This window comes from Echinops telfairi, unplaced genomic scaffold, assembly GCF_000313985.2.
Source record: "Echinops telfairi isolate 266 unplaced genomic scaffold, ASM31398v2 ScPeMD7_5592;HRSCAF=6446, whole genome shotgun sequence".
In the NCBI taxonomy this organism is placed as follows: Eukaryota; Metazoa; Chordata; class Mammalia; order Afrosoricida; family Tenrecidae; genus Echinops; species Echinops telfairi.
The window spans coordinates 29,413,657-29,439,631 of NW_022109491.1; the positions used below are offsets into that span (position 1 = coordinate 29,413,657).

The window sequence follows — 25,975 nt, forward strand, 5'->3', positions numbered from 1 at the left end:
TTTAAGACCCCAGATGCTATACTTTTTGATAGCCGGGCACCATCAGCTTTCTTCACCACATTTGCTTATGCACCCATTTGTCTTCAGTGATCCGTTCGACGCTGTTTTCATATCTTATACCAACCACTGTCTCCCATTCCCCGCGGTTTCTTCCCCGCTCCCCTCCCCACCCCACCTTTCCCTTCCTCGTAGCTCCCATTTCTGTCCCCGAGGGATTTATCTGACCTGGATTCCATGTGTTGTGAACTCTTACCTGCACCTGTGTACATGCTCCTAGCCAGCAGTGAAAGGCCTAGCCAGCCAGCTAGCCAGCAGTGAAAGGCAGCCTAGCCAGCAGTGAAAGGCAGGGTTGGGGTCAAGATAGTGGAGGGTGAGGAATCCTCAAGGAAACAGAGGAATATTGTGTGTTTCTTTGGTTCTATACTTCACCCTGTTGCATTGTCTACAGATCAGTTTTGGGTCTCTGCTCTGACCCCCCTCATTCTCAACAATATGTTTGTTTGGGGTCTTCTGGTGCCTGTTACCTGATCCCATCGACACCTCATGATCGCATAGACTTGTATGCTTCTTCCATGTGGGCTTGTTGCTTCTCTCCTATGTGGCCGCTTGTTTAACTTCAAGCCTTTAAGACACAAACGCTATATCCCCCTATATCGTGTGATAGCCAGGCACCATCAGTTTTCTTCACCACATTTGCTATGCACCCATTTATCTTCAGTGATCGTGCTGGGAATGCCAGGTTGTTGGAACAAAGTGTTCTTATATTAAGGCAGAGCTTCAGCAGAGGCCCTAAGTCCACCCACTTCCTCAATGTATTGCCATATAAATATATGTACCTATGCCAATACCTCGATTTTTATGAATTAATATATTTATATGAGTGCACACCTATGTTTGTGCCTCTATCCATAGCTTTGCTTCCGAGCTCTTTCCTCTGTTTTCTTTTACTTTCCTTCTTTCCCACCATCACACTCACCCTTCTTCCGCCTCTTAATAATTCCTCTCAGCTAGAATGCTGTTGCTTCAACACCCCCAGAATCTACGTTCTCCTCGTTGTTGATTTTAATTCCCTGGTTGTTCCCATGTCTATGGCATTGTTTGCTCATTGCCTCCTCCTCCCCCAAGTCTCTCCAGAACCTTCAGTCCTGTTGCTTTCTCCTTGGGCTTGCTTCCCATGCCTATCTTATATAGGTAGGCAAACAGGGTTCTCTAGAGAGATAAAACCAAATTCCTGATAATTTAATATATTTATTTATAAAGATAATTAGATATATAACGAGAAATGAACTGCTAAATCATATACAGATAAATATATAATACAAGAAATAAACGGTTAAATTAGAAAGCACTACAAATGGCTTAGTGCAACTCACGTCCAGTGAGAGAAAGTTGAGAGACTAGCAGTCCTTCAAGTCTCTGATGCCAGATCTTCCTCTATTTGTAGAGAGAGCTAGGCTATGTCAGCACAGCAGCCAATCCCAAGGCAGGTCACCAACCGCCAGTCCCCAGCTCCAGAGAAGTCTTAAAGGGACCTCAACTTACAGCGACACAGTCCACAGGCTAGGTGTCCCACAGGTAGTGTAACCTTTAAATTGAAGCACAGAACAAGCAAGGCAGCCGCACACTGGTCCGATGATCACAGAGCGAGAGACAAAAAAGGCAAGGCTCACCAAGCCATTTATCTCTCTGCCCTTCAGTCAATCCCACCTGCGTTTATCAGCCAGGCTGGCACAATAAACTATCTCAGGCTTGCTTCCCATGCCTATCTTATATAGGTAGGCAAACCAACAATAACGTAGACAATGCAAAAAAAAAATTTGAGAGAAAAAAGAAATAAAATATATATATAAAGAAAATAATAATAACTGCAAAAAAATGAAAAAGCACAGATAATTCCAGATATTTCCAGTGACCTTTATGACTATCTCCCTAGTGGTCCTGGGAGGTTCCAGGAACTGCCCCTCATAGCCATAAGTGTATTTTCGGGGTTCCTCGGGGGCTTTGTAGCTTTTCTTTGCTCCTGTTACTGATTTGTCATGTTCCCTTCTTGGTTCGCCCTGCTGTGGGGGGTTCAGACTGATTCATTCCTTGCCATGTGGTCCCCAGTATTGACCTCTGTTCTTTGGATATATTGATCTTATTTCTAAAACTAGTTTTGAGTGGGCCAGTTTTGATGGCTTTGCATTTAGAGACAAGTAGTTACCAATAGATCCCACTGTGCTTGCTCCTCCTGGTTCTGCCCTGGGACAGACGCTTTGACGTTCTTTTTCTTTCAGCTTGCCAGTGCAACGGCCACAGCAAGTGCATTGATCAGAGTGTCTGTGAGAAGTGTGAAAACCTGACCACGGGCAAGCACTGCGAGACCTGCATCTCAGGCTTCTATGGTGACCCCACCAACGGAGGAAAATGTCAGCGTAAGTCCTGTCAGCCAGGTCTCCCGACTGCAAATCCGGGCAAACTGAGTATTTCTCACTGGCTTGAACACCTCAGAGGAAAAATGTCATTTTGATTTGGTTGCTGTAATTCTTAGGTGATACTTCTAGTCTGTTTTGAAGATTTTCAGTAGTCCCATGTTTCCCCATACATGTCAAATGGAAGTCTTTGAGAAATCAGTCATTTTATTGTTAGAACATATTACATTTTTAGAACTGATAAGTGGTACCCATGGACAGAATTGATTTGTTCTCATTTCTAATTGAAAAATACACTAGTCCTCCAGTAGAGCGACCTCATAAGTTCTAAGCAGGAAAGATAAATAAGAGAAAATCTCTGCTCAGCTCCCAAATTCCCTCTTTAAACTCCTTGATATGGTCCTTCAGAATTTAACCCCCACTATGGGGACAGGACAGAGAAAGCAATCTAGCTGTAGGTTCTATAGCCTCACTGTGGTTCCATTCTTCCTTCTGTGAAATAGGCATAGTAGAGAGCAGTGCATGACATAGTCAGCACTCAATAGGTGCGAGCAGTTATTATTACGTGTCTAGTAATAATATGTCCCACCATTCTGAAGTAAAATTCAGCATTTCCGTTCCTTGGAAAGTACCCTTCATCTTTTGGAAATGAGAACACTGAGCATGACTGAGTGAGAAATAGGTGCAAGGCATCATGCTGACTACCACGTGGGACATAGGTGCTTGTAATACCCCCAAGACCAGTACCCTCGTGCAAGGTCTCACAGCAAGATGTGGCTAGGTGGGGAACCTTGCCTGGTGCATGCTGACCTTAATTCATGGGTCCGGTTGTACCTCCAGCAGCCATCACCCTAAGATATACAGCTGCCACCCAGAAAAATTACATCCTTTCCCCAAGGCATCTGTGGGAACTTGGTACAATTGTTCCAAACTTACAGCTTTATTCATTTTATTTCAAAGTCCCAATCCAAAATACCAAAACCAAACTCATTGCCAACTCATAGCGACTTTATAGTGGAGAGAAGAGCCTCTTCTTTGGTTTCCAAGATTGTAAACCCTTGCAGGAGCAGACAAATTCATCTTTGTCCTTCAGACCAACTGTTGATTTGAACTGCTGACTTTGCAGTTAGCAGCTCAAAACCTAATCCACTTTGTCACAAGGACTCCTCCATTCACAATAGAAAAGCCCATTTTAAATATTATGAGTTAATACTAAGTCTATCATATTTTCCTCCTGGAATTGTAGACATCTTAGTATTGGTAATAGTCACAAATTATTGAACATCTACTATGTTCAAGGCATCATATATTTAAGAAAGATTATGGGAAGATTCCATTATCTTTTCATTCCATTTTTCTATAGACATTTTGAAGCCCCCTTGTATTATTTTGTTATCCTCACCAGGACCCAATGAAATAGGTACTCTTATTATCCTCACTATAGACAAGGAAACTGAGACTGAGAAAAGTTAAGTAGCATGAACAAAATTCCAGAGCAGCTACTTAGAGAAGGCTACATTCCAACCCAGCCAACTAAGTTTAGAACCTTGTTTTTCACCAATTCGCTGCACTCCGAGTCTCCTTAGTCAACAGAGCAACATGTGTTTCAGAATCTAGCAGCCATCGTCTTAACCACTGTATTCTCCTAAACGTGTTTCATAAGTCTGCTTTGGTGCTTTTTCTTTCTTCTTCAGACATGAAATTCAGCTTATCCCCTTAAAGCCTAATACTTTACTTATGTTCTCTGAAAAACAAGGTATAATTTAAAAGGACATTGTCTAGAAGGTTCATGTATTTCAGCTAGCGTATATAACATTTGTCACTGCTCACACTGACTGTTGGGTTGAAAAAAGCTAACAACGTGGGAAGAATTGTTTTCCATGAAGGTGAAGAAGGAGCAAAATACCCCAACTTCGGCACCAACCTTGCCTTTGGAATTCCACCCCAGTTTTGAACCCTGGTGTGATTTGGATGGTGGCCATTGTAGAGGAGAAGGCACCTTAATTGAAATAGAGGCCAGTCAACCAGCCCTCCCCTCAGAGAGTAACCATTATCCAGAGACTCTCGTAGGGGCCAGGCCTGTCAATATCCTCACCCCTCGTGCGTAGCATACAGTAGGTACTTCTTAAATATGGATTGGATGAATGAAATTCAATATCTTGATAGTGGAAATCAGGACTGCCAAAAAGGTCAAAACAGCTGGTGATTGCACCAGCTGGCAGTGGGAACCAGCTTCTCTTTTTTTTTTTTTTTTTTACTTTTTTAAAACTTGGGTTCCTTTATGTTAAGACAAATCATTAGCTAGAAAACATAAATTTTACCCACTAAAATTTTTTATTTTCAATCGTTTTATTAGGGGCTCATACAACTCTTATCACAATCCATACATACATCAATTGTGTAAAGCACATTTGTACATTCATTGCACTCATCATTCTCAAAACATTTCCTCTCCACTTAAGCCCCCGGCATTAGGTCCTCTTTTTTTTTTCCCTCCCTCCCCCTTCCCCCCTCCCTCATGAGCCCTTGATAATTTATAAATTATTATTTTATCATATCTTGCACTGTCCGAGGTCTCCCTTCACCCACTTTTCTGTTGTCCGTCCCCCAGGGAGGAGGTTACATATAGCTCCTTGTAATCGGTTCCCCCTTTCCAACCCACTCTCCCTCTACCCTCCCAGTTATCGCCACTCACACCACTGGTCCTGAAGGGATCACCCACACTGGATTCCCTGTGTTTCCAGTTCCTATCTGTACCCCCACTAAGAAAATTTTAATGTCTGTCTTGTCACATTCAATTTGGATAAAGTATGCATATGTGTTTTTATGAGAAGCCTCTGGCAATATTAACCCTTTAAGCCAAATGTAACCTCAATTCCTTCTCCTCCCCAGCATGCAAGTGCAATGGACATGCGTCGCTATGCAATACCAACACGGGCAAGTGCTTCTGCACCACAAAGGGCGTCAAAGGGGACGAATGCCAGCTGTGAGTACCATATGCGCCCAGACCCCTGCCATGGGCCAGGTCTGAGTCTAGTGACAGAGTTGAGGCTAACTCTGTCTGCATCACTGAGGAAGGCCAAAGGGCAGTGAACCTGCCTAAACTCTGAGCACCGTCCTCTACCCTGTGCCTTGTCTCCTAGAGTCACTGGTCTTTGCGTTTGAAATGTGGCTCTTTATCCTTCAACCTGACTAATTTGGTCACCTCCAAAATTGGGGAGGTCATCAGATTACCAGTAATTCCTCCATGGATCTTTAAGCCACATTTTATGTTTTAGTGACACTGGCATTTCCCAGTTTCTGATTTTTGTCACAACAATGCAAACTACACCTTTTCCTGTAGGCTACCAATGAAGGAGCTGGTGTGAGGTGACGGTTTTTTATTCGGCACTTTGATTTTCTCTCTGGTCATAGAGATGATCTTCTGGCCTTTTTATGCATCCTTCCCTCCTTTGGTTTGGACTACCTACAGTTAAGCTTGTTAGACTTTTCCATTGGAAGGTCCAGAGTCCTCACCAGTGAGCAGGACCTCAGCAATCTGTTAGGCCAGCGGAGTTGGGAAAGGATGTAGGCTGAGTATCAGCGCGGCTTGGGTTTTAGCCCTTGCTTTGCCTCCATTTCACAGGGGCTCTTAGCAAATGACTCAACCCTTTGAAGCCACATTTTCTCCATCTATCAACAGTGGCGCTAGCAATGATTGCTTTTAGTATCCTGGTAAGATGAAGTGTGAGCGGTTGATCCTCAGTTAATACATACCTATTTGCCTTTTAGGTAAACCTCACAAAACACATGGGCTCAATCTATTCATTCACTCAAGAAGAGACTTAAAGAGAGAAAGGACAGGTTTATTACTGTTACACTGAGCTGATGCAACCAGCTACATCATTGGCCAGCTTTGTTTTTCTTAAAGAACAGTAGTATTTCTAGTGAATGTGCTAATTGATAGTGGTATTCAGGAGGAACTTGCTCCATGTACATTTTATCTATTATACCAACATGTGTATTTACTGGCTTCATGTTGCCCTAAATCCAGTATCATAAAAATCTAATCAAAGACTAGATTTAATAGTGTAACTTTTAAAAGATAAGTGTAACTTTTGAACCAAGTTTCTGCAAAGAAAAAAAATGTAAGAGCACACAGTTACTTACTCTTAAACCTTAGTTAGGGTAAAGAAATAAGGCATAGGTCTAATGTGAAAGACTTTCTTTTCCACTTTTTTGTTTTTACTTAAGCATATACTAGTAATTATTGTGGACATTTTCTTGACTGAGAAAAATGTTCAACCCAACTTGTGAATGATAGAAATCCAAACTTTCCAAAGCCCTTTCTTGTGTATTTCATTGAAAAGGAGCCCTGATTCCTATAAGGTGTCTGTGCTTAAATGGCTTTAAGAGTTGGAAGAATTGGTTTTGTTGATGTTTACTATTTATAGAAAAGTTAGTGATCCTTTTGACTAAGGCTTTTTTTTTTTTTCCCTTCAGACTGGTAAAAACTGTTTAGATGTTTGTTTGCTTGTTTTTGTTTTTAACTTTTAAAGGGATTCTTGGTATTTAGCCTTCTTGTACTTAAAGAATAGGATCAATTTATCCAGGGTGGCATAGAGAAAAAGGAAGAAATGAACATTTGAAAAATATTCTAACTGTGCTTCCAGAAGATTCCTTAGTTCAAACAAAAGTGAGAATGTGAAATGGGGTCTAGATTGATGGAACTGGGTAAATCTCCTGTGCTTTTGCAAATGCTTATCAATTATTTTTGTATTTTGGATTCTTTGACCTGCTGAACGATTCAAGTTGAGAATGAATGCAAACACTCTGATTCACAGTGAAGAATGTAATTATACTGCCTTAACACCAACTTATAAAGAAGTTCCTACTTGATTTTTAAATGTATGTAGCTTCTTTAAGAAATAGCAACAAGATATAATCTTTGCTCTTTTTAACCTCTAGATGTGAAGTAGAAAATCGATACCAGGGCAACCCTCTCAAAGGAACATGTTATTGTAAGTGGTTTTACAATTCTTCTTTTTCTAGAAGCAAAATAGTTCAATGAACTTACTGTTTTCTGTGCCCTGATTTAAGAATGTATGTGTTGCAGGACATCATTACTGACTTTTCAGAGCTCATAAGGCAATATTATGAAAAAATTCATTGTAACAAATTAGGCAACTTGGTTTGGTCAAATTCTTAGCAAGACATAGATTGTCAAAACCGACTCAAGAAAAAAGTAGAAAAGAAGAGTAAATTAGCTATTTAAAATCTTCCCACAAAGGAAAGCCCACATGCACATGGTTTCACCAGTGAATTCTACCAAAAATTTAAAGAATTATAGCCCCAAACTTCTACAAAGTAATACAGCAAATAGAGAAAAGAATACTTCCCAACTCATTCTATAAATTTAGTAACTTTGGGCAGACTGAGGATCTGGTATTTGGGCCTTTATCCAAGAGAGGGTAATGGAGGAGCAGAAGTTTGTAAAAATGAATGCAAGAACACAAGAAATGTCAGTAATCACAGGAAACAAACACTAAGACATTTCTTTATTTCATAAGAGCTTGGACTCTAAGCCGGAACCTCAGGTGTATAAAATGTACACGGTGAATGTAACCATTTCAGAGGGGTGCTGTTAAGTTTAAATTTTTTAAAAATTAATCATTTTATTGGGGGCTCTTAGGTTTAAATAAATTAATCCAGGTAAAGTGATGAGCAGAATGATTGTACATTTTAAGTACTTAATAAGTGGTAACTATTCTGATGAATAATTTTCTTTTAGTATTTTGTTTTAAGTATTTAAGTAAAGTTTAAATTTTAACTTTTTTGCAAATATACTGTTTAATGACAGTCTACGTTTTCTTATAAAAATACATTGTGATCTATTTACCTGTTCCTCAATTTTGACAGTTTGGTTATTTGTGTTTTCCCACTATTAAAAGTAATTAAAATGAACATAATGTGCTTAAATATTTGCACTTATTATTATTTCCTTTAGGTATTGTTAGAAATTTAATGATAAGTTCAAATTGCTTTCCAGAAATATTGAACCTAATGTGTGACCTTGTAAATAGTGTATAAATATACCCTTCTTATTTTATACCAAAAATTAAGTTCTCATCATTTTATTAAAACTAAATAAAATGTGATATATATTTTTTAATCACTTTATTGGGGGATTATATAACTTTTATTCACAATCCATACGTACATCCATTGTGTCAAGCACATTTGTACATATGTTGCCATCATCATTCTCAAAACATTTTCTTTCTACTGAGCCCTTGGTATCAGCTCATTTTTTTCCCATCCCTCCTCACCCTTCCGCCCTCATGAACCCATGATAATTTATAAATTATTATTATTTTTTCATGTCTTACATTGTCTGATGTCTCCCTTTACCCGATATAATATCTTTTTAGTACAGTACACCCAAAACATTATTAATCTTTTGCTCATGATTTTTTTACGCACAGATACTTAGAAAATCATTACTTAAATTCAGTTTTTTCCTTTGTCTGGTCTTAGTCCTGTAAAGGTGAAGGTATCTTTTCTCATCTAGATATCCAATATATACCTTTGATCTTTCCTAATTTTGTTATTGTCTGATTTTTTTACAATAAATTTAATACACTTGGAATATGGCTGCCTTTAATGTAAAATAAGTTGTCAATTAAAGTTTTCTCAATAATTAATAACTTTTTCAAAACCATTTGTAGAATAAGTTGTTAAATTGATTTTGTACCTTTTTCATTCTTATATTGAAGTTTTCGAGTGATTTATGAGACAGGGCTGTCTGTTCTTTAGGAACATAATGGAAACTGGATTTTTATGTGTTCAATGCCTTTTACTCTATTGTGACTTACCAAGAATGTGTAAAGATGAAAGTGAACTAGCCTTGTCAGCAGCACTCTTTTAAGCTCTGTGCCCTTTTGCTATATCACATTAGTCTTTGAGTGCTTGCTTGCTTTCTGAAACAAAATAACCAAAGTATATAGTCCTGGACCTACAATCAAACATTTTCTATACAACAGAGCTTATGCTTTTGTATTGTTGAGCAACGCCTAGCATGTAATAGACTAGTTAATACTTGCAAGTTGAATTAGGTTGGAGCCTGAAATTTCAAGAAATTTCAACAAGGATCATGATACAAGAAGTGTTTGGTAGTTGACTCAAATAAAATGATGCACAGCGGTACAGATGGGAATTGGAAACGCAGAGAATCTAGGACAGATGAACCTCTCAGGACCAGGGGTGACAGTGGCGATACCAGGAGGGAAAGGGGGTGTAGAAAGGGGGAATTGATCACAGGGAGCTACATATAACCTTCTCTCTGGGGGACGGGCAGCAGAGGGGTGGGTGAAGGGAGACGCCAGGCAGTGTAATATAAGATACAATAATAATTTATAAATTATCAAGGGTGCATGGGGGAGAGGGGAGGAGGAAGGGAAGGGGAGGGGGAAAAAAGGAAAATGAGCTGATTCTGGGAACCCAAGAGGAAAGCGAATTTTGGGAATAATGAGGGCAACAAATGTATAGATGTGCTTTACACAATTGATCTATGTATTGTGATGAATTGTATGAGCCCCAATAAATTGATTAAAAAAAGAATAAAAATAAAATAAAATGATGCTGCTCACAGATTGGATTTCCTTTGACAAACATCACATCTTCGGGTAGAGGTGAACCAGGGGGTAAATTGCTCAATTTATGAGAAAGTCAATCTGTATCTCTAGAGACCTGCTGCTCTGATTTGTTTTTTTTTCAAATGATCTTTTCTTTCTTTTTTGCCTCCATAGATACTCTTCTTATTGACTATCAGTTCACCTTTAGCTTATCCCAGGAAGATGACCGTTATTATACAGCTATCAATTTTGTGGCTACCCCCGATGAAGTAAGATTTTAAAAGCTTTCCTACTTTATTTCGAGTTGTATGGATTATTTCCTGGTTATTGTGGATAGAGGTGTACTACCTTGTCAGTCGTCTCCAGAATGAAGTACATAGATCATCTTTAGAAATGCAGGGGGAAAATGTTAGAATCTACCTCAAAGTCACAGTGTTAAGTTTTACAAGAATCTGAAACACAGACTAGTATTGACTCCCTATATACTTATTTTTCCAATTAACCCATCATAAACCCCATGAAGAAAAGGAGGGGGGAAATCCCGTCATTATCAGGTTGATTCTAATTCATAGCAACCAGGCAGGACAGTGTAGAAGCCCGTAGGAATTCCCAGGCTGGGATTTGTACTGAAGGAGCCCTGGTGGTGCTGTTGGCCACAGATGTACTGAAGGTCTTCTTAAAAACTCTTTTCATGGGTTTAGCCATTTGCTAAATTTTAAAATTTTATGGGAGGGTAAATAAATTTTATTTGACATATGTTTCTTGTATTAAAGCAAGCTGAGAATTTTACTAGGTTTTATGAATTTCTCTTAAGATATTGTAAAGTACTGATTATTTGATAATTAAGGAAGTTTTTAATAGTAAATCTTAATTATTTTCTTTTCAGTCTAGAAACTGTTCAAATTAATTTTACTAATTATTTGTATCTCTTATCAGCAAAACCGGGATTTGGATATGTTCATCAATGCCTCCAAAAATTTCAACCTCAACATCACCTGGGCTGCCAGCTTCTCAGGTAAAAACACACCTAGTGAGAAGACCCTCCAAGTCGAAGTCCTAGATTGAGAAAAACGATAAAGCAGCTGAGGAAGCAGGCTCTGGAGATAGGGAGAGATGATGGCTTGAGCGCCACCTTTTCTACTTTGAGCTGTGAAGCCTTAAGCAGCTGTCTATTCCCTCTCTTGGCCTCAAGGTTATTTATCTGTAAAAGTGAGGCCAGCAGTATTGCCTCCTAGATTTGTAGTGCAGGTGAAATCAAGTTATCATGCCAAAATTTGCTGTGCCACCAGGCTCAGTACATGACTACGACCCATACCTGACTACCACCAGTAATGCTACTGCTCCGCTGCTCCCACCACCATCCTCATCCCTGCCTCACGAGTGGGAAAGCCATGTGACTTTTGTTTCACGATGTGGAAGCAACTAAAATCAAATGAGGTTTTACTAAGTGAAGAAAACTGTGCTTTGGGAATTACATCAAGCTGTAAGAGCACGGCTTTTCCTATCTTGTTCATCTTACCACGGTTCACTGAAGACGACCTGCTTGACAGAAAATGTACTGAAGAAACAAAGAGTGGCACTCCTGTAGTGATTCAAGTATAGCTTGACAGACAGACAGACTGGGTTTGAATTCACCCTGTTATTGTTAACAAGTACAATGCTGTTGGGGCAAGTTAATTTCCCTTTTCTGGGCCATTTTCTTCGCTTGTGAAATAAAATAATAAAAAACGCCTAGCCATAAAGAGTGTGAGGATGTCGCACGACTGTACAGTGTTTCTGTGGGCCTAAGATCACTGTGGGTCAGAGCCCACTCGGCACTCACATGAAGAGTGTTACAAGGATTAAATGAGATGATGAGTGAAGGGCCCGATGTAACCCTTAACACGTAGTAAATTCTCACTGAATAACTGTCTGGTCATCCTCATCATTATTTTTATTGCAGTAAAATATTATTGCTGTGATGTCTTCTGACTAAAACACATCATTTAGAGCGGCGCAAAACAAAAATATTACCTCTGCGCTGTCAGCACCTTACCTCGCCAATGTCTTTAAAAAATGGTGTCGAATTTGAAAAAATCGTCTGAAATGTGCAGTGAAGAGAGACTTTTAAAGAAAAGTTTGAATTATCAAAGCATTTGGAGAAAGGCAAAGGTTTCAACTTAGATGTGAGAGAGAGAAAAGTCCATTTGATGAGTCTTCATAGACACTAGACTTCCCGACTACGGGAGAATATGGAATGCTGAAGGACTGCTGGGACTGTGGTTGTACTGAGTTAGCAGGATTTAATATTTAGCTGATAACTAAAGGAGGGCTAAGTGGTCCTTCATGCGCTTCTCCATGTGATGAAGCTTGAGGCCACTGCTGATTAGGAAGTGAGAGGTGGGTTGGTCTCCTTGGTACAGAGGGAGGTCTAGAACCCTGCCACGCAGATAGAAAGTGGAATTACAAAGGAATTGAAGTGTTGTCAGAAGATTTCACTTATTGTTTGTTTAATAGGATTCTATATTTTCATGAAGGGAGCTCTGGTGGCATAGTGAGGCTGTAATCCACAAGATTTTGAGACACACACACAAATAAATCTCTTCTTTTTCATTCTCTTCTTTCAAACAGCTGGGACCCAAGCTGGAGAAGAGATGCCTGTTGTTTCCAAAACCAGCATTAAGGAGTACAAAGATAGCTTTTCAAACGAGAAGTTTGATTTTCGCAACCACCCAAATATTACTTTCTTTGTTTATGTCAGTAATTTCACCTGGCCCATCAAAATTCAGGTAAGTGGTTTGGGGCCTCATACCTGCAAAAGTGGTGCAAGCTCTGTAGTGAAAAGGAAATTCTCTAATTTGAAATGTGTAGCAAGTGAGAGATGTACAGTGTAGTTTGTCTTGGTGGTCTCTGTGCAAGGGGACTCTGACTTAGCACACAAATAGCATGAAGAAGATTATTATGGGATTGACTTAAGCCTCTTAGAAGCACACTATAAACCCATTTAAAAGCAAGTAGCTGTAACAAAGGTAATTATTACAGGTGTTTTTGTTGCTTTGTCTGCCATTTAAAAATAAGTAGAACCACACAAAAGCATTTCAGTTCTGGAGTCAACAAGGTGGGTAGAAGTGAAGCAAGTTCACATGTAACCGGTGTAACCCTGAGTGTGGAAAGTGGGTTCCACGCAGTCACACGACACAGAATCAGCGCAGAAAACCCCACTGCTTTTCTGTGTCCAGCAACCCGTGCGCTGCAAAGACTTCGACACGAAAAGCGTAACTTTTATAATCTATCAAAAGAAAGTGAATCTTTAAATCTGGCAGAGCATAAACAAAGTAAATGTACACTGATGAAAGAAATCAAAGAAGACATAAATAAATAGCCCTACTGTGTTCGTTAATTAGGAGAATCAGCATAGCAAAATCTCCCCAAATTGATCTATAGATTTACTACAGTATCCTGTCTTTGCTAATCCATTGTTAGCTGACACTCCCTCAAACACATGCACTTTTATTTCCCCCCCCCTTTTTTTTTTTAAACCGAGAGCCCTTGTATCTTTTACATCTAGTTTTATTTCAGAGTCTCTGCCTAGACATCACTTGAATGTGGACTCACTGGGTGATAGGTTTTCTTTTTCTCTCCCCCAAGTTATGTGCCGTCATCCAATCACTGTTGGAGTAGATGAACCTTAGGCTTATCTGAAAGAGCTCCTGTCCTCTCTCTTGATTTTTGTCCTGGGTTTATTATTTTCATAGTAGATCAGGTATATTTTTTAAATGGTCAGCATATTTTATCTAGCATTCCAATTGTTTTCTTCAGTAAAGACTTAAGGGTTTTTATAGTTCTACTGCCCAAAACCTATCATACCTTGTCTGCATTTGGTCTCTTGATTTTCCATGTACTTTTTATCTGACTGTTTTCCTTACGTTGACCTCAATAATTTGTCACTAGGGACCTGTGTCAGCTAGTCATGGGTTTGAGAGTGAGCAGTAGAAACCTATAATAACATGGCTTTAATTATTTGCGAGGGTATTTCTCCCCCACAAGATTCTAAGCATTGGCAATCCCAGGCATGAATGGGTACTTTGTTTCCCCAAACCTTCAAAACCAGCTTCGTACTGCTTACTTCTTCACCACTCATAGGGTAGAAATTTCTCCCCCTGGTCTAGCTATCCTTTGCTTGAAAGATTCAATGAAGGGAACAGGGCAATGGGTCTGTCCTAGATACCCCAAAGATACTTCTGTTTGTTTATATTCTCTTGGTCAGAGCTTAGTCATACAGCTACATCTTGTGGCAAGGACAACCGGGAAATGTGGTCTTTATTTTGGGTTACCATCGATTTTTCTTTCCTTGGAAAAATCTTATAATAAGCACTTGAGGATGTCCATCCAGTAGGACCTGCCATGGTGTTCGCGTCTCTAGCAAGAATGGTCACATGAGGGTCTGTCCAGCTTTGTTGTGTACATGAGAATCTTGCTCCGGGCCACTTAAAAAGACCACACATTAGAATGGTAGGCATAGGTTTTGACCCATGGCCCCTTTTGTTCTTTGTCCAACTTTGTATGAGCATGTTAAGAAATATATTCTCCAGCGTTCTTGTCCTTTGGTCTGTTCAGTTACTGGTAAGGCTTATAAGCAATCTTGGTGGGGAGAATTCAAGCAAGCTTCTTAGACCTGTAATTTGCTTAATGTTAAAAAATATCACATTTAGGAGTCATAAACAAAAAATGCCTTATCATGCATGGTAGATTTTTAAGAAAATGCGGAAAGATTACTTAAGGAAGAAATAGTAATTAAACAAGCATGATTTCTTTCTCACACCCTTCTCCACTGTGCCTTGGCCCCAAACTGTCCCTGCCATATTTAATGCTTTTTCTTGCTGGTTCCTCCTAATACTGTAAACACTTGAAAAATTATATTGCCTGTTGTTAAGAATTGAATATTGTCCCACCCAAAATATGTGTTGTAAACCCTAACCTCTATGCAAGTGGTAATTGTCCCATTTGGAAATGCGTTGTCTTGAGATACAAAAGATTAAACAAGAATTGAGAGAAACAGAGATGAGGTAAGCTAGATGCCAAGGCACATAGAGATCTCCAAGGGCCCAGGAAGAAGCAGACACTGAAGAGACAAAGACCTTCCCAAGAACCTGTGCTCTGAATCCCAGCTTCTAGCCTCCTAAACTGTGAGAAAACCCATTTGTTTGTTCAAGCCTCCCACTTGTGGAACTTCTCAGCAGCACTGGAGAGCTAAGACATCTGTGTTCACCTCTTCAGAGTGTGCAGGCGCTTCACACGTGAATAAGTTTGTTAGATCCAGGACTCAGAACGCAGCCGCACAGGGTTCTTGCTTCAGAGTCACAGAGCTAGGCTCACAGACTGTGTTCGAGCCACCTGTGCCTTTGCCGCTGTGTTCATTGACTTCAACCTGGCCTAGCCCATCTGTCTTTCCTGGCACAACCAACGTACTGTACATACCAGTGTGCCATCAAAGAGGGTCTGAAGAGATAACTCATCCCATGCACTTAAGACATCCTTTAATTGTGTGTATTATGTGTTGTAAAGTGAGGCTCCTGACACTCATGCAGTGTGTTGCTTTTTTTCATATTTTTTGTGGGACTTACAATTCAGAGATAAGCGCCCCAGGTGACTCCCACAACTGTTCTCAAAATCCCTTTGGGGAAACAAGCTGTGTATTAGTTTTCTATTGCTGCATAAACAAATGACCAGAACTTAGCAGCTTAAAACAAACCCTCTGACTGCAACCAAGTCTGTAAGGCAGGAGTCTGGCCAGAGCTCAGCAAGAGCCCTCTGCTCAGGCTTCACCAAGCTGAAAGCAAGGTGTCAGCCAGGCTGTGATCTCATCTGGGGCCCGGGGTCCTCTTCCAAGAACACTGTTTGTTAGCAGAAGTCAGTGCCTTGCCATTGTAGTTCTGATATCTACGCTTGCATTTTTGGTTGGCATCGGTGCCATCTCAGCGCTACAGGCTGCCAGCTGGTCCCTGCCTATAGCTCCCACCACTGCAGTGTGGATGGCTCCTTCAAGGCCAGTTGGAAAACATCTGTTGCCACTTCAAGTCTCTCGGACATCTTCTGCTTCTGATCTCGAGGCCTGCCTCTGAAATGGCTCACTTGACTAGGCGAGACCCACCATACTCCTGGGGAGTGTGCGCCTGGGGTGGGAATTTGAAGTCCATCTTAGAACTCTGCCTGACTTGGCTACATTTGGGGTAGGATTTGTAGCCATTTTGGTTATTTTTTGAGTTCCAGAGAAGTCGCCTAATAGCCAAGTTATCGTTCATTTAAGCTTGTTGGATTCTTTTTCTGCAAAGTAATTCATTGGAGCTCTTGTAAATATAATTTATTAACTTGTTTATGTTGAGCGTGTTTTCATACTGATGTGGACTTCATTATTTTTGGAATCCAGTGGAACTTTAGGCTTTCTGCTTCTAGCGCAAAAATGATTGATACTTGTGAGAAGCTTCATGAAAATCTTGACTTGCGCTGCTGACGCTTTCCCAGTTGGAAAGAGGGCTGTGTGCACATAAACAGGCTTTTGTGCTGCAGATAGCCGGGCTGGTGCCAGTGCAGAGCGCTAGTTTTTCCCTCCCAGTGCCCTGTTGCTCCACCCTCTGAAAGTCACTGAAATGCTTGGAGAGCCTTTCCTTGCGAGGGATCTCTGCCCCCAAACTTTCTTTAGAAAAGTAGTTACCGTAAGTGCAGGAATCAAAGAGTGGTTGGTCTTCTACCTGGCTTCTTGGTGCACATTACCTGGGTTGGATCACTAACTTGATCACTTATGAAAGCTGCATTCAGGAGCACTTTGGAAAATAAACCATGGCGTGCTCACCGTTTAGTTTGCCAAGCTTTCCTTGAACAGGCGGGTAAGTGCTTTTGAAAATGTGCCTTTTTGCTGTATTCCCCAGCAGTGCGACAGGCCCTGCGGCACTGTGTGTGCCTGGGTCCTCACAGGACAGCCAGGTGACACTGGTTCTATGAGGGGATGGGCGCTGGGGGTGGGGGCAGGCTCGGGCAGAGGTGGGAGGGTCTCAACAAAGGGGGCTACACATTTCTTTATTGCTGCTTCCCCAGAGCTTAGCTTTTCTTGATGGAGGTTAGCTCATGTACACATACACACACATACAAATGGTACCAATTCCGGGCCAAACCATAGAGACTTTCTTAAAGGGGGAGAGTTGAAAAATACCTAAATGGTACAGTGTCGACCGTTCTGTTATATTTCGGTCAGCCTTTCAGTGCAGACAAAAGCCTTTTTGCCTTTGATTCTAAAGGAAAGTAACAGAGGAAACTGAAATCTGGACCTGGAAATTCATGTAAACATTTCTGCTTTAAACATTGGTAATGTTAAACTTTAGTTCCTTCCCTCTAAGTCCGTCCCAGAATTCTTTTCCATAATTAGGAACAGATCAAAACCTACAACTGCTGACCAAGGGAATTAGAGACTCACTATAAAAATCTTGGTAGATGCAGTTTTATAAAAAACAAACAAACCACCACTCAGACTGAAAAGGCCTGTGTGTAGGAGGGTGGTGGGTGTGTTGAGGACAGTTGTGCCTATTTTCTGGTCAATTGCTCTTGTGCTTGAGTCCTCCCGCCCTCAGCCTGCTCTTCTGTAAGCTGTGCTCCTCGTCGTCATCGCCCCCCCACCCCCTGTAAGCAGTGGCTCAGCAGGCTTCAGCCTAGCCCCTGCTTTGGGGGAGTTGGTATTCAAGATCGAAAATGGACAGGCAGGGGTTGTGTGTGAGGTGAGGAGGTGGGTGGTGGAGCTGGAATCCTGGCCTATTACTGGCTCTGCAACAGAGCTTGTTATTGTAATGTGGAACTAATATTAAAGCCCTCTCTAGGCTGAGTGTTCCATGTGCTGTTTTATGTAAGAAGCCAGTGTCCACAGGCAGAGTCACAGAGTATGCCTTGATAGCTGGACCTTCATTTAGATGTGGGGTTATGTTCATAGGTGCTAGCTGAGTTGCTGTACCTGAGCAAGGGATTGGTGAAACTTCCATTACCTCGGATACTTTTCCCCCAGATACGCTATTTATTCTAATAGCTTTATCGAGCTACAGCCCACATGCCTTAAAATGCACTCATGTAAAGGACAGTTCAGTGTGGGTTTTATTGTTGTACTTCTTGGTGGTGGTGGTGGTGGTGGTGGTGTACTCACAGCATCACCCTATTTTTGGAACATTATCATCTCCCTCCCCCCCCCCCCAAAAAAGAAGCCCCACACCCACTAGCAGTTTCTCCCCAGAAGAACTGGATGATCCCTGGCTACTGAATATTTGCATCAAAGATTCCAGAAAGGGGAAACAAAGGAGAAATGTGGGACACAATTTCACATTCTCAAGGACTCTCTATTTTCTGAGCCATGGAGGCTGAATGAACCCCTGAAACGAATGCCCTCAGATGATCTTTAAACCAAAAATATCTCCTGAAGTCTGCCCTGAGTATTGTGCTCCTTTAAGAACAACATGTGGGCTCAAATTGAAAGCCGCAGCTTGACCCATTAGGTAGGAACATTAAAAGGCAGTCATTTTATGTTAACAAGGGAGGATGACTCGGAAGAGGGGAAGAATGGTTGTATGAGTCAATGTAATCCATGTCACTGATTGTACATGTAGAAACTATAGGACTGGTGTGTGTTTTGTAGGTATGTTAACAACAACATAAAATTTTAGAAGGAAAGAAAATACCCAAGGGCTCAGCGTAGCTGAGGTGATGATACTTTTGAGCAAAAAGCTGAGAAGTGGAGCAGAGGTGGCATGCATGAAGAGCCTGGGACTTTCCACTGAAGGAATTTGCCTTGTAGCCCGAAACCACTGGGTTTAAATGTTTGAAACTGAGAAGTGACCAAAGATCAGTCTTTTGGAAAGATCTCTCTGGCAGTAACAGTTGGAAGAGTAGGTTGGAGGGAAGCAGGCTGAGTCAGGGGTTCAGTTAGAAACCTTATGTGGATGATAGTGGGACAAGAGGAAAGTCAAAGGAAATAGAGGAAAGACCTAGGAGGTAAAGGACATTTATAGAGGTCTACATATAGGTATGTACCTATGTAAATATATGTAACAATAGGGAAATAGATCTATGTGCATATATGTATGGGTTTAGTATTAAGGTAGCAGACGGAATTGGGCCTCTACTCAAGTACTCCCTCAATGCAAGAACACTTTGTTCTAATAAGCTGGCATTCCCTGATGCTCAGCTTCTGGACACACTGAAGACAAAGCGGGTACATAAGCAAATGTGGTGAAGAAAGCTGATGGTGCCTGGCTATCAAAAGATATAGATAGTTTCTGGGGTCCTAAAGGCTTGAATATAAACAGGCAGCCATCTAGCTCAGAAGCAACAAACAAAGCCCACAAGAAGCACACCAGCCTGTGTGATCTTGAGGTGTCAGTGGGATCAGGTATCAGGCATCAAAAACCCAGAACAAAAAAATCATATCAATGTGAATGAGGAGGCGCGTGAGTGGACACCCAAAACCCATCTGTAGACAATTGGACATCACCCCTTTACAGAAGGGTTACAAGAAAGAGACAAGCCAGTCAGGATGCAGTATAGCAGTGATGAAACATATAACGTTCCTCTAGTTCTTTAATACTTCCTCCCCCTACTTCCCCCATCCCGCACTATCATGACCTCAGTTCTACCTTACAAATTCGGCTAGACCAGAGCATATACACGGGTACAGATAAGAGCTGGAAACACAGGGAATCCAGGACAGATAACCCCCCTGGACCAAAAATAAGAGTAGCGATACCAGGAGGGGAAGGGAAAGGTGGGAGGAGAAAGGGGGCACCAATCACAATAATCTTCTTATAACCCCCTCCCAGGGGACAGATAACAGAAAAGTGGGTGAAGGGAAACAGCAGTCGGTATAAGACATGAGAAAAAAATATAAAAGTTATCAAGGAAGGGTTCATGGGGGCGAGGGGGGTAAATGAGCTGATATCAAGGGCTAAAGGAGAAAATGTTTTGAAAATGATAGTGGCAACATATGTACAAATGTGCTTGACACAATGGATGTATGTATAGGTTGTGATAAAAGCTGTATGAGCCCCCAGTGATTTTTAAAAAAATGAAATCTTACATAGAAACCCCATGGAGAAGGGCACCTGGGTGACCCTTTAGCGCATCCCTTTTCTCACCTTGGCCCCCATAGCCATAGCCATTAGGTCACCCCACATTGCCCAGCACTTTCAAAAACTTCAAAGCCTCTTCTCCATAACCTTCCCAGTCTCAAGGAGACACTCCATGGGGTTGAGCCACACCATTCATTGTTTCGAAGCTCTCCTCTCTCCTAAATCCCTTTCCAGAGAAAGAATCCCTGTTCATTTCTAATGGGATCAAGTCTTCCAAGTTCAAAGCCGTTTCTGAAATGCTAAAGAAATTGTTCAGGGGAAAGAAAGAGGAAAGATTTTTAAAATAATTCCTTAATTCCATACTCCCTTCACTGTGGCCTTAGCACCCTCATTAGAATCACCTGGGTTGTTATTGGTGTTGTTGGGTTAGCTCCCACTGAGTCGACTGCTGACTCATAGCAGCCCTGTGCACAACAGAACAAGACATTGCCCAGTCCTGTGCCAGCTTCTCCATTGTTCTCATGTCTGAGCCTGTTGTTGCAACCACTGTCAGTCCACCTTGTTAAAAGCTTTCCTCTCATTCAGTGTGCCTCTGCTTTATCACGCATGATGCCCATTTCCAGGAACCAGTTTCTCCTGACAATATGTCCAAAGTACGTCAGATGCAGTCTGGTCACCCTTGTTTCCATGGAGCATTCTGGTTTTACTGCTTCCAAGACAGATCTGTGTGTTCTTCTGGCAGTCCATGGTACTTTCAGTATTCTTCGCCAGCACCATAATTCAAATGCATCCATTCTTCTTTGGTCTTCCTTATTCAGTGTCACATTTTCACATATATATAGTAGACAAGTAAAAAGACCATAGTTTGGGTCAAGTGCACCGCAGTCTTCAAAATATCTTTGCTTTTCTACACTGTAAAGAAATTATGTGCGGTGGACTTACTCTATGTAATGCATCTGTTGATGTCTTGACTGCTGTATCTATGAGCATTGATTGTGGATCCAAGCAAGATGAAGTCCTTGACAACTTTCAGCATTTATCTCTTTATGATAATGTTACCTATTGGTTGTGAGGGGTTTTGTTTTCATTATATTAAGTTGTACTCCATAGTGAAGGCTTCACATTATCCAATTCACTCTTCTTTGAGAAGGCAGCTCTTCCTCAGTCATATTTTGAGTGTCTTCCGACCAAACTGTTCACCTTCTGTCGCTACATCTGGCAGTGTTCCACTGCTATTCAGAAGGTCTTTAGTGGCTATTTCCTCAGAAGTGGACAGCCTAGTGCTGCTTCGTACTCTGTTCTTAGTCTGGAACCTCAGCTTTGGGTGACCTTGCTGATACTTGATTAGCTTCCAGCTTCGCAGTGACACGCAAGCCGCCGCACTATGACAAACTGACAGACAAATCCTGCATGTGTAAGAGAAAGGCCTAGACTTTGGGTTTGTTGCAGGCTCTCCAGAGATGAAGAACCACAGCCTACTTCTCGGAACTAAAGATCCATCTGCTCTTGTGTGGCAGGAATCCTTTTCTCCAGGATAGTGTAAAGTAGGATAAGGTTATCTGATGATTGTATGCCCTGAAAAAGGAGTGGATTGGGTTCTGGGAGCATGCAGAGTACAAACATTGATTCGCAGTGGATTGTTGGGGGCAGATAAATGAGGAAGAAGTGTTTGGACTGGACATAAAGAGCAGAGAGGGCCCACACTGCAGGTGCAGAACAGTCATCAAGCAACTGAAACATCAAAAACATCAGTACAGCAAACTGAAAACTCGTGTTTGACCAAAGCATGGTGCTAGTGCTTGCAAAGGATAAATCTGCCATCTCCAGTCCAGAATCCCTCAGATAGCTGGCCTTCTGAGTTTAGAACTATCTGATTTTATGTGACATGCCCAAACATAACCCAGTGGGCTGTTAATTACCAGGTCACTGGTTCAAACCCACCTTTCATTCAACAGGAGAAAGATGAGGCTTTTTTTGCAGCAGAAGATATGGTTTGATACTGGGATAATAGACTTATAGCCTCCTATCAGATCAGGTCATATTTTATCATCAAATGAGTTAGGGAAAACTTTGCTCTGCAGGAATGACTTTTTCTTTTAGAATGGCAGCTAAAACATTGTAGGCCTGAAATAAAAACAAAGTCTGAAACTTTCATTAGAATCAGATCTGTTTGGACCTATTTAAAGTAGAACTGTTGCTTGTTTGCCGTGAAGTCAATTCTGACGGATAACAGCCCTTTATTGGCAGCAGGCTGCCCGAGAGAGTTTCCTTGCTATAATCACAATTGTCCTTCTCTGACCCTATTACCCACTGCCACTGAGCTGATTTCAAATCATAGTAACTCTCTGGAACAGAGGAGAAGTGCCCTGTAGGGTTTCTGAGACTATAAATCTTTGTAGGAGCAGACACCTCATCTTTCTCCCAGGGATCCAATGGGTATGAGCCAGCGACCTCGAAACCAGTGGGTAGTGCTCAACTCACTGTGACTTGGTCTTTCTGATCTTATTCGAAACCTTTTATATGAGGACTGTGGCTACAACTGTACTTCCTTCCAGGAGCTTTCTCCTTTGGAACTATTTAAAGCCATTGTGATGAGGGAAAAGCAAAGAATGTGTGTTTATGTGAAATACGTGTAACTTTTTTGGTGATTGTAAGTAATGGCTGTAGAGAGAGGACCCAAAAGCTTCACCACACTCCATGCTCCATATTTTATGGCACAATTAGTGCTGGGCATTTATTTATGGAATGCCAAAAAGAAAATGAGACCATCAAAAGGGCAAACAACAAAATCCTCCCCTTCTGGTTCTTTGAGAATTGGTCTGTAAAGAGAGTACCGGCTTACTCGTACTTCTTCATTTGCTTAAGATGGGAGTTGTTGCATTGATAGCGATGGACTGGCCGGGATCAATGAAATAAGATCAGGAAGGTCAAGATTTACATCCGCGATTCTTCCCACCCTTACTGTTTGTCTTGGTGCAGCCCTCACATTATTCATTTACATTGCCATCGTTTGGTTGCCATCATTTGTCCAGGGTGGGTTGTGTTTCCTGAAAGTAGCCAGTTCTTCATGGGATCTGGTTAATGCTACACATGCACAGGGCCTTCAGAAAGGGAAATTGAAAGATAATGGAATTTTTCTGCAAATTTTTGAAGCTCCCCTAATTCTAGGTGACAATAAGGGTAAAACCAAGCTCAACTCCCATTGAGTTGAATCCAACTCCTTGCAACCATATAGGACAGGGTAGAACTGCCCCTTGGATTTATGAAAATATGACTGCTTACGGGAGCAGAAAGCCTCATCTTTCTCCCAGGGAATAGCTGGTGGTTTCAAACTACTGATCTTGTGGTTAGCAGCCCAACTTGTAATCCACAATGCCACCAGGGTTCCCTACAATGATAACATAGTTATTATATTTAACAAGTTCCAAAGTGCACATTTTTTTCATATTCTTTTATTCTCTGAAATCATAATACATCTTTTAAAAAGTTTTGTCATAATTGTCATAATTTAATTGGCAGCATTTGTTTGTTTTTTCCTGACTACATAAAACATTGTCTCTTTTATAAAGTCCATGGTGATTATGATTTGATGAAATACATGAGGCTGGGTTTTTAAAAAATAATAATTTTTGTATAAAGACAATTAACAGTATAGTAAAGTTAAATTACAATGCATAGAATATTGACTACCAAATGATACTCCATGTAACCAAACTTCAGGTATGATCAAAACAGGACAGTACCTTGATTCAGTGCACACCAAATATATAAATGGTGAAGGAAAGAAAGGTACAGAATGAGACTCCTTGCCTGTAGGTGGACCCAAGAATTGGAATTTGAAAGCAAACAGGGAGGGCATTTTGTCTGTGATGAAGGCAGAAAGGTAGCAGGCAAATGGACTGACGGTAGGAACTTAAAGTAAGGAGTTAGGCCTTGAAGGTCAGACTGAAAGAACTTTAATTAGACTGGAGAGCAGAGGGGTCTGGTGGAAAGTTGTTCTGAAGCCTCAGAGTTAGCCTGGGTTAGCTCTTGGGTTTGCCATTAAGGACCTATCCCCCTCCCCTCCCCAAAAAAGTTGAGTTGAAAGTAAAGATAGAGGGCCCTTTTCCTTGTAACAGCTTCTTTCACTTCTTTAAGATGTACAGTGTGTTTTCCAACTGAATCCTTGGAATGCAAAGGCTGCATTAGTGAACTATTTCTTGGCCTCTGGAATCACACTGTCTTTTTTCCCCGCAGATTGCCTTTTCCCAGCACAGCAATTTTATGGACCTGGTACAGTTCTTCGTGACTTTCTTCAGGTAATTTCACCTGTACCAACTGTATCTGTTCCTTTGATTCAGGTACTTGATTGTATTGTCTCCTCATAAAACAGTGATCCTCTGTTTCCGTAACATCAGATTTAACTTTGTGTTCCTCAAATGTAATAAATGACAATTGCATCTAATCTGAAAAAATGAAAACATTTTATTTCTGGCTCTCTTTTTTTTTTTTTTTGTCAGGCAGCTTTTTACGTGCTGCCCAAGCAGTCATGCAGGTGCCCAAGTGGCATAGTGGGTTTTGCATTGGACTGTTAAAGGCAAAGTCAGTAGTTCAAAACTATCAACCACTCTGCAGGAGGTCAGTGAGGCTTTCGACTCCCGTAAAGAGATACACTCTCAGAAACCACAGGGACAGTTCTGTTCTGCCCTATAGGGCTTCTGTAGTCCAGTTCAACTTGATGATAAGCTTGGTTTGGGTTTATACAGTTATGAAGGAGTCCTGTGGGTAAGACAGTGGGCTGTTAACCAAGAGGTCAGCATTTCACACCCACCAGCCACTCCTCAGGAGAAAGATGAATCTGTCTGCTCCTGTAGAAATTAACATCACCCTACATAGAATTGTTATGAGGTGAGATCAACTGTATGCCAGTGGATTGTTGTTGTTTATACAGTCAAATGTGCAGAGCATCCATTCAGGCAACATTTGTTTGTGTGTACACTCACGGTCCCATGAGGTGATAATAGAGTTCAGAGAGGGTGATCAGAGAACAGCAGGTTCCCACATGAAATGTGTGCATCTTTTATACACAAAATGATAGCGCCACCAGGCATGCAGTACAGTACAGTACTTAGCACCTAAAATTGGTACGTCGTGATGGTCATAAGTGCCTAAACTATTGGCTTAGGTATGTACTATACTGTACTTTCTTGCTAAAAAGCTTATCATGTAATTGTGTGTGCTTTGACTCATAGACAACACATACCACCATCTCTAGAGTGGTGTAGTGCTGTCTCTGTGTTTCATTTTCTTTCGAATGTATCACTGTGAAGTGCGTCTTGTCTCCTCGGTGCAAAAAGCGAGTGCTGGTGATAGCATCACCAAACTGCAAAGGAAATGTATCAATTTGGAAATGAATGCTGTATTGCTTGTGATTTAGGCGTGTTGCACTCAACAATCAGGATGATCTTCAAAAACAGAGATAAAATTCTCAAAGCTGTTAAAGGATTGGTTCCACTAAAAACTGGAAGGTTCATTAAATGTGAGAAGGACCTATACCAGATACAGAGGAATTGCTAATATGTCAATGGAGGACCAAACTCAAAGGCATGTTCCTACTAAGGCAAGAAGCTTGTTCAAGATGCTGCAAGAAGAGAGCCCAACTACAGGGGGCGCTAACCCACCCAAGGGGAGGGTACTGTTTATATCTCCACAGGAAAAGAGGGGCCAGACTTCAACCCAGTGCTCCAAGGTGTGAATACAACATGCGGCGCGGAGTAGGGAACCAGTAGAGAGGTCTGGGGGGCTGGCCCCAGTCCCATATACTAAGTGGATGCCTGCCCCTCCCCCGAGAAGAAGTTATTTCAAAGGATGGCACTGAATCCGCAGCTCCGGGAGA

The 25,975-nt window shown here is 41.3% G+C and overlaps 1 protein-coding gene across 2 annotated transcripts in view; it reads left to right on the forward strand.

The window, feature by feature from the left end:
• ATRN (attractin) overlaps window positions 1-25,975 on the forward strand; it is a 146,501-nt gene that overhangs the window by 89,596 nt on the left and 30,930 nt on the right. For both annotated transcript variants that reach the window (XM_004697865.2, XM_045295570.1), the window contains exons 19-25: window positions 2,277-2,414; window positions 5,304-5,397; window positions 7,359-7,411; window positions 10,199-10,293; window positions 10,961-11,039; window positions 12,635-12,792; window positions 24,337-24,398. In XM_004697865.2, the coding sequence (XP_004697922.1) occupies window positions 2,277-2,414; window positions 5,304-5,397; window positions 7,359-7,411; window positions 10,199-10,293; window positions 10,961-11,039; window positions 12,635-12,792; window positions 24,337-24,398 (679 nt within the window). The remainder of the gene's footprint in view (window positions 1-2,276; window positions 2,415-5,303; window positions 5,398-7,358; window positions 7,412-10,198; window positions 10,294-10,960; window positions 11,040-12,634; window positions 12,793-24,336; window positions 24,399-25,975) is intronic.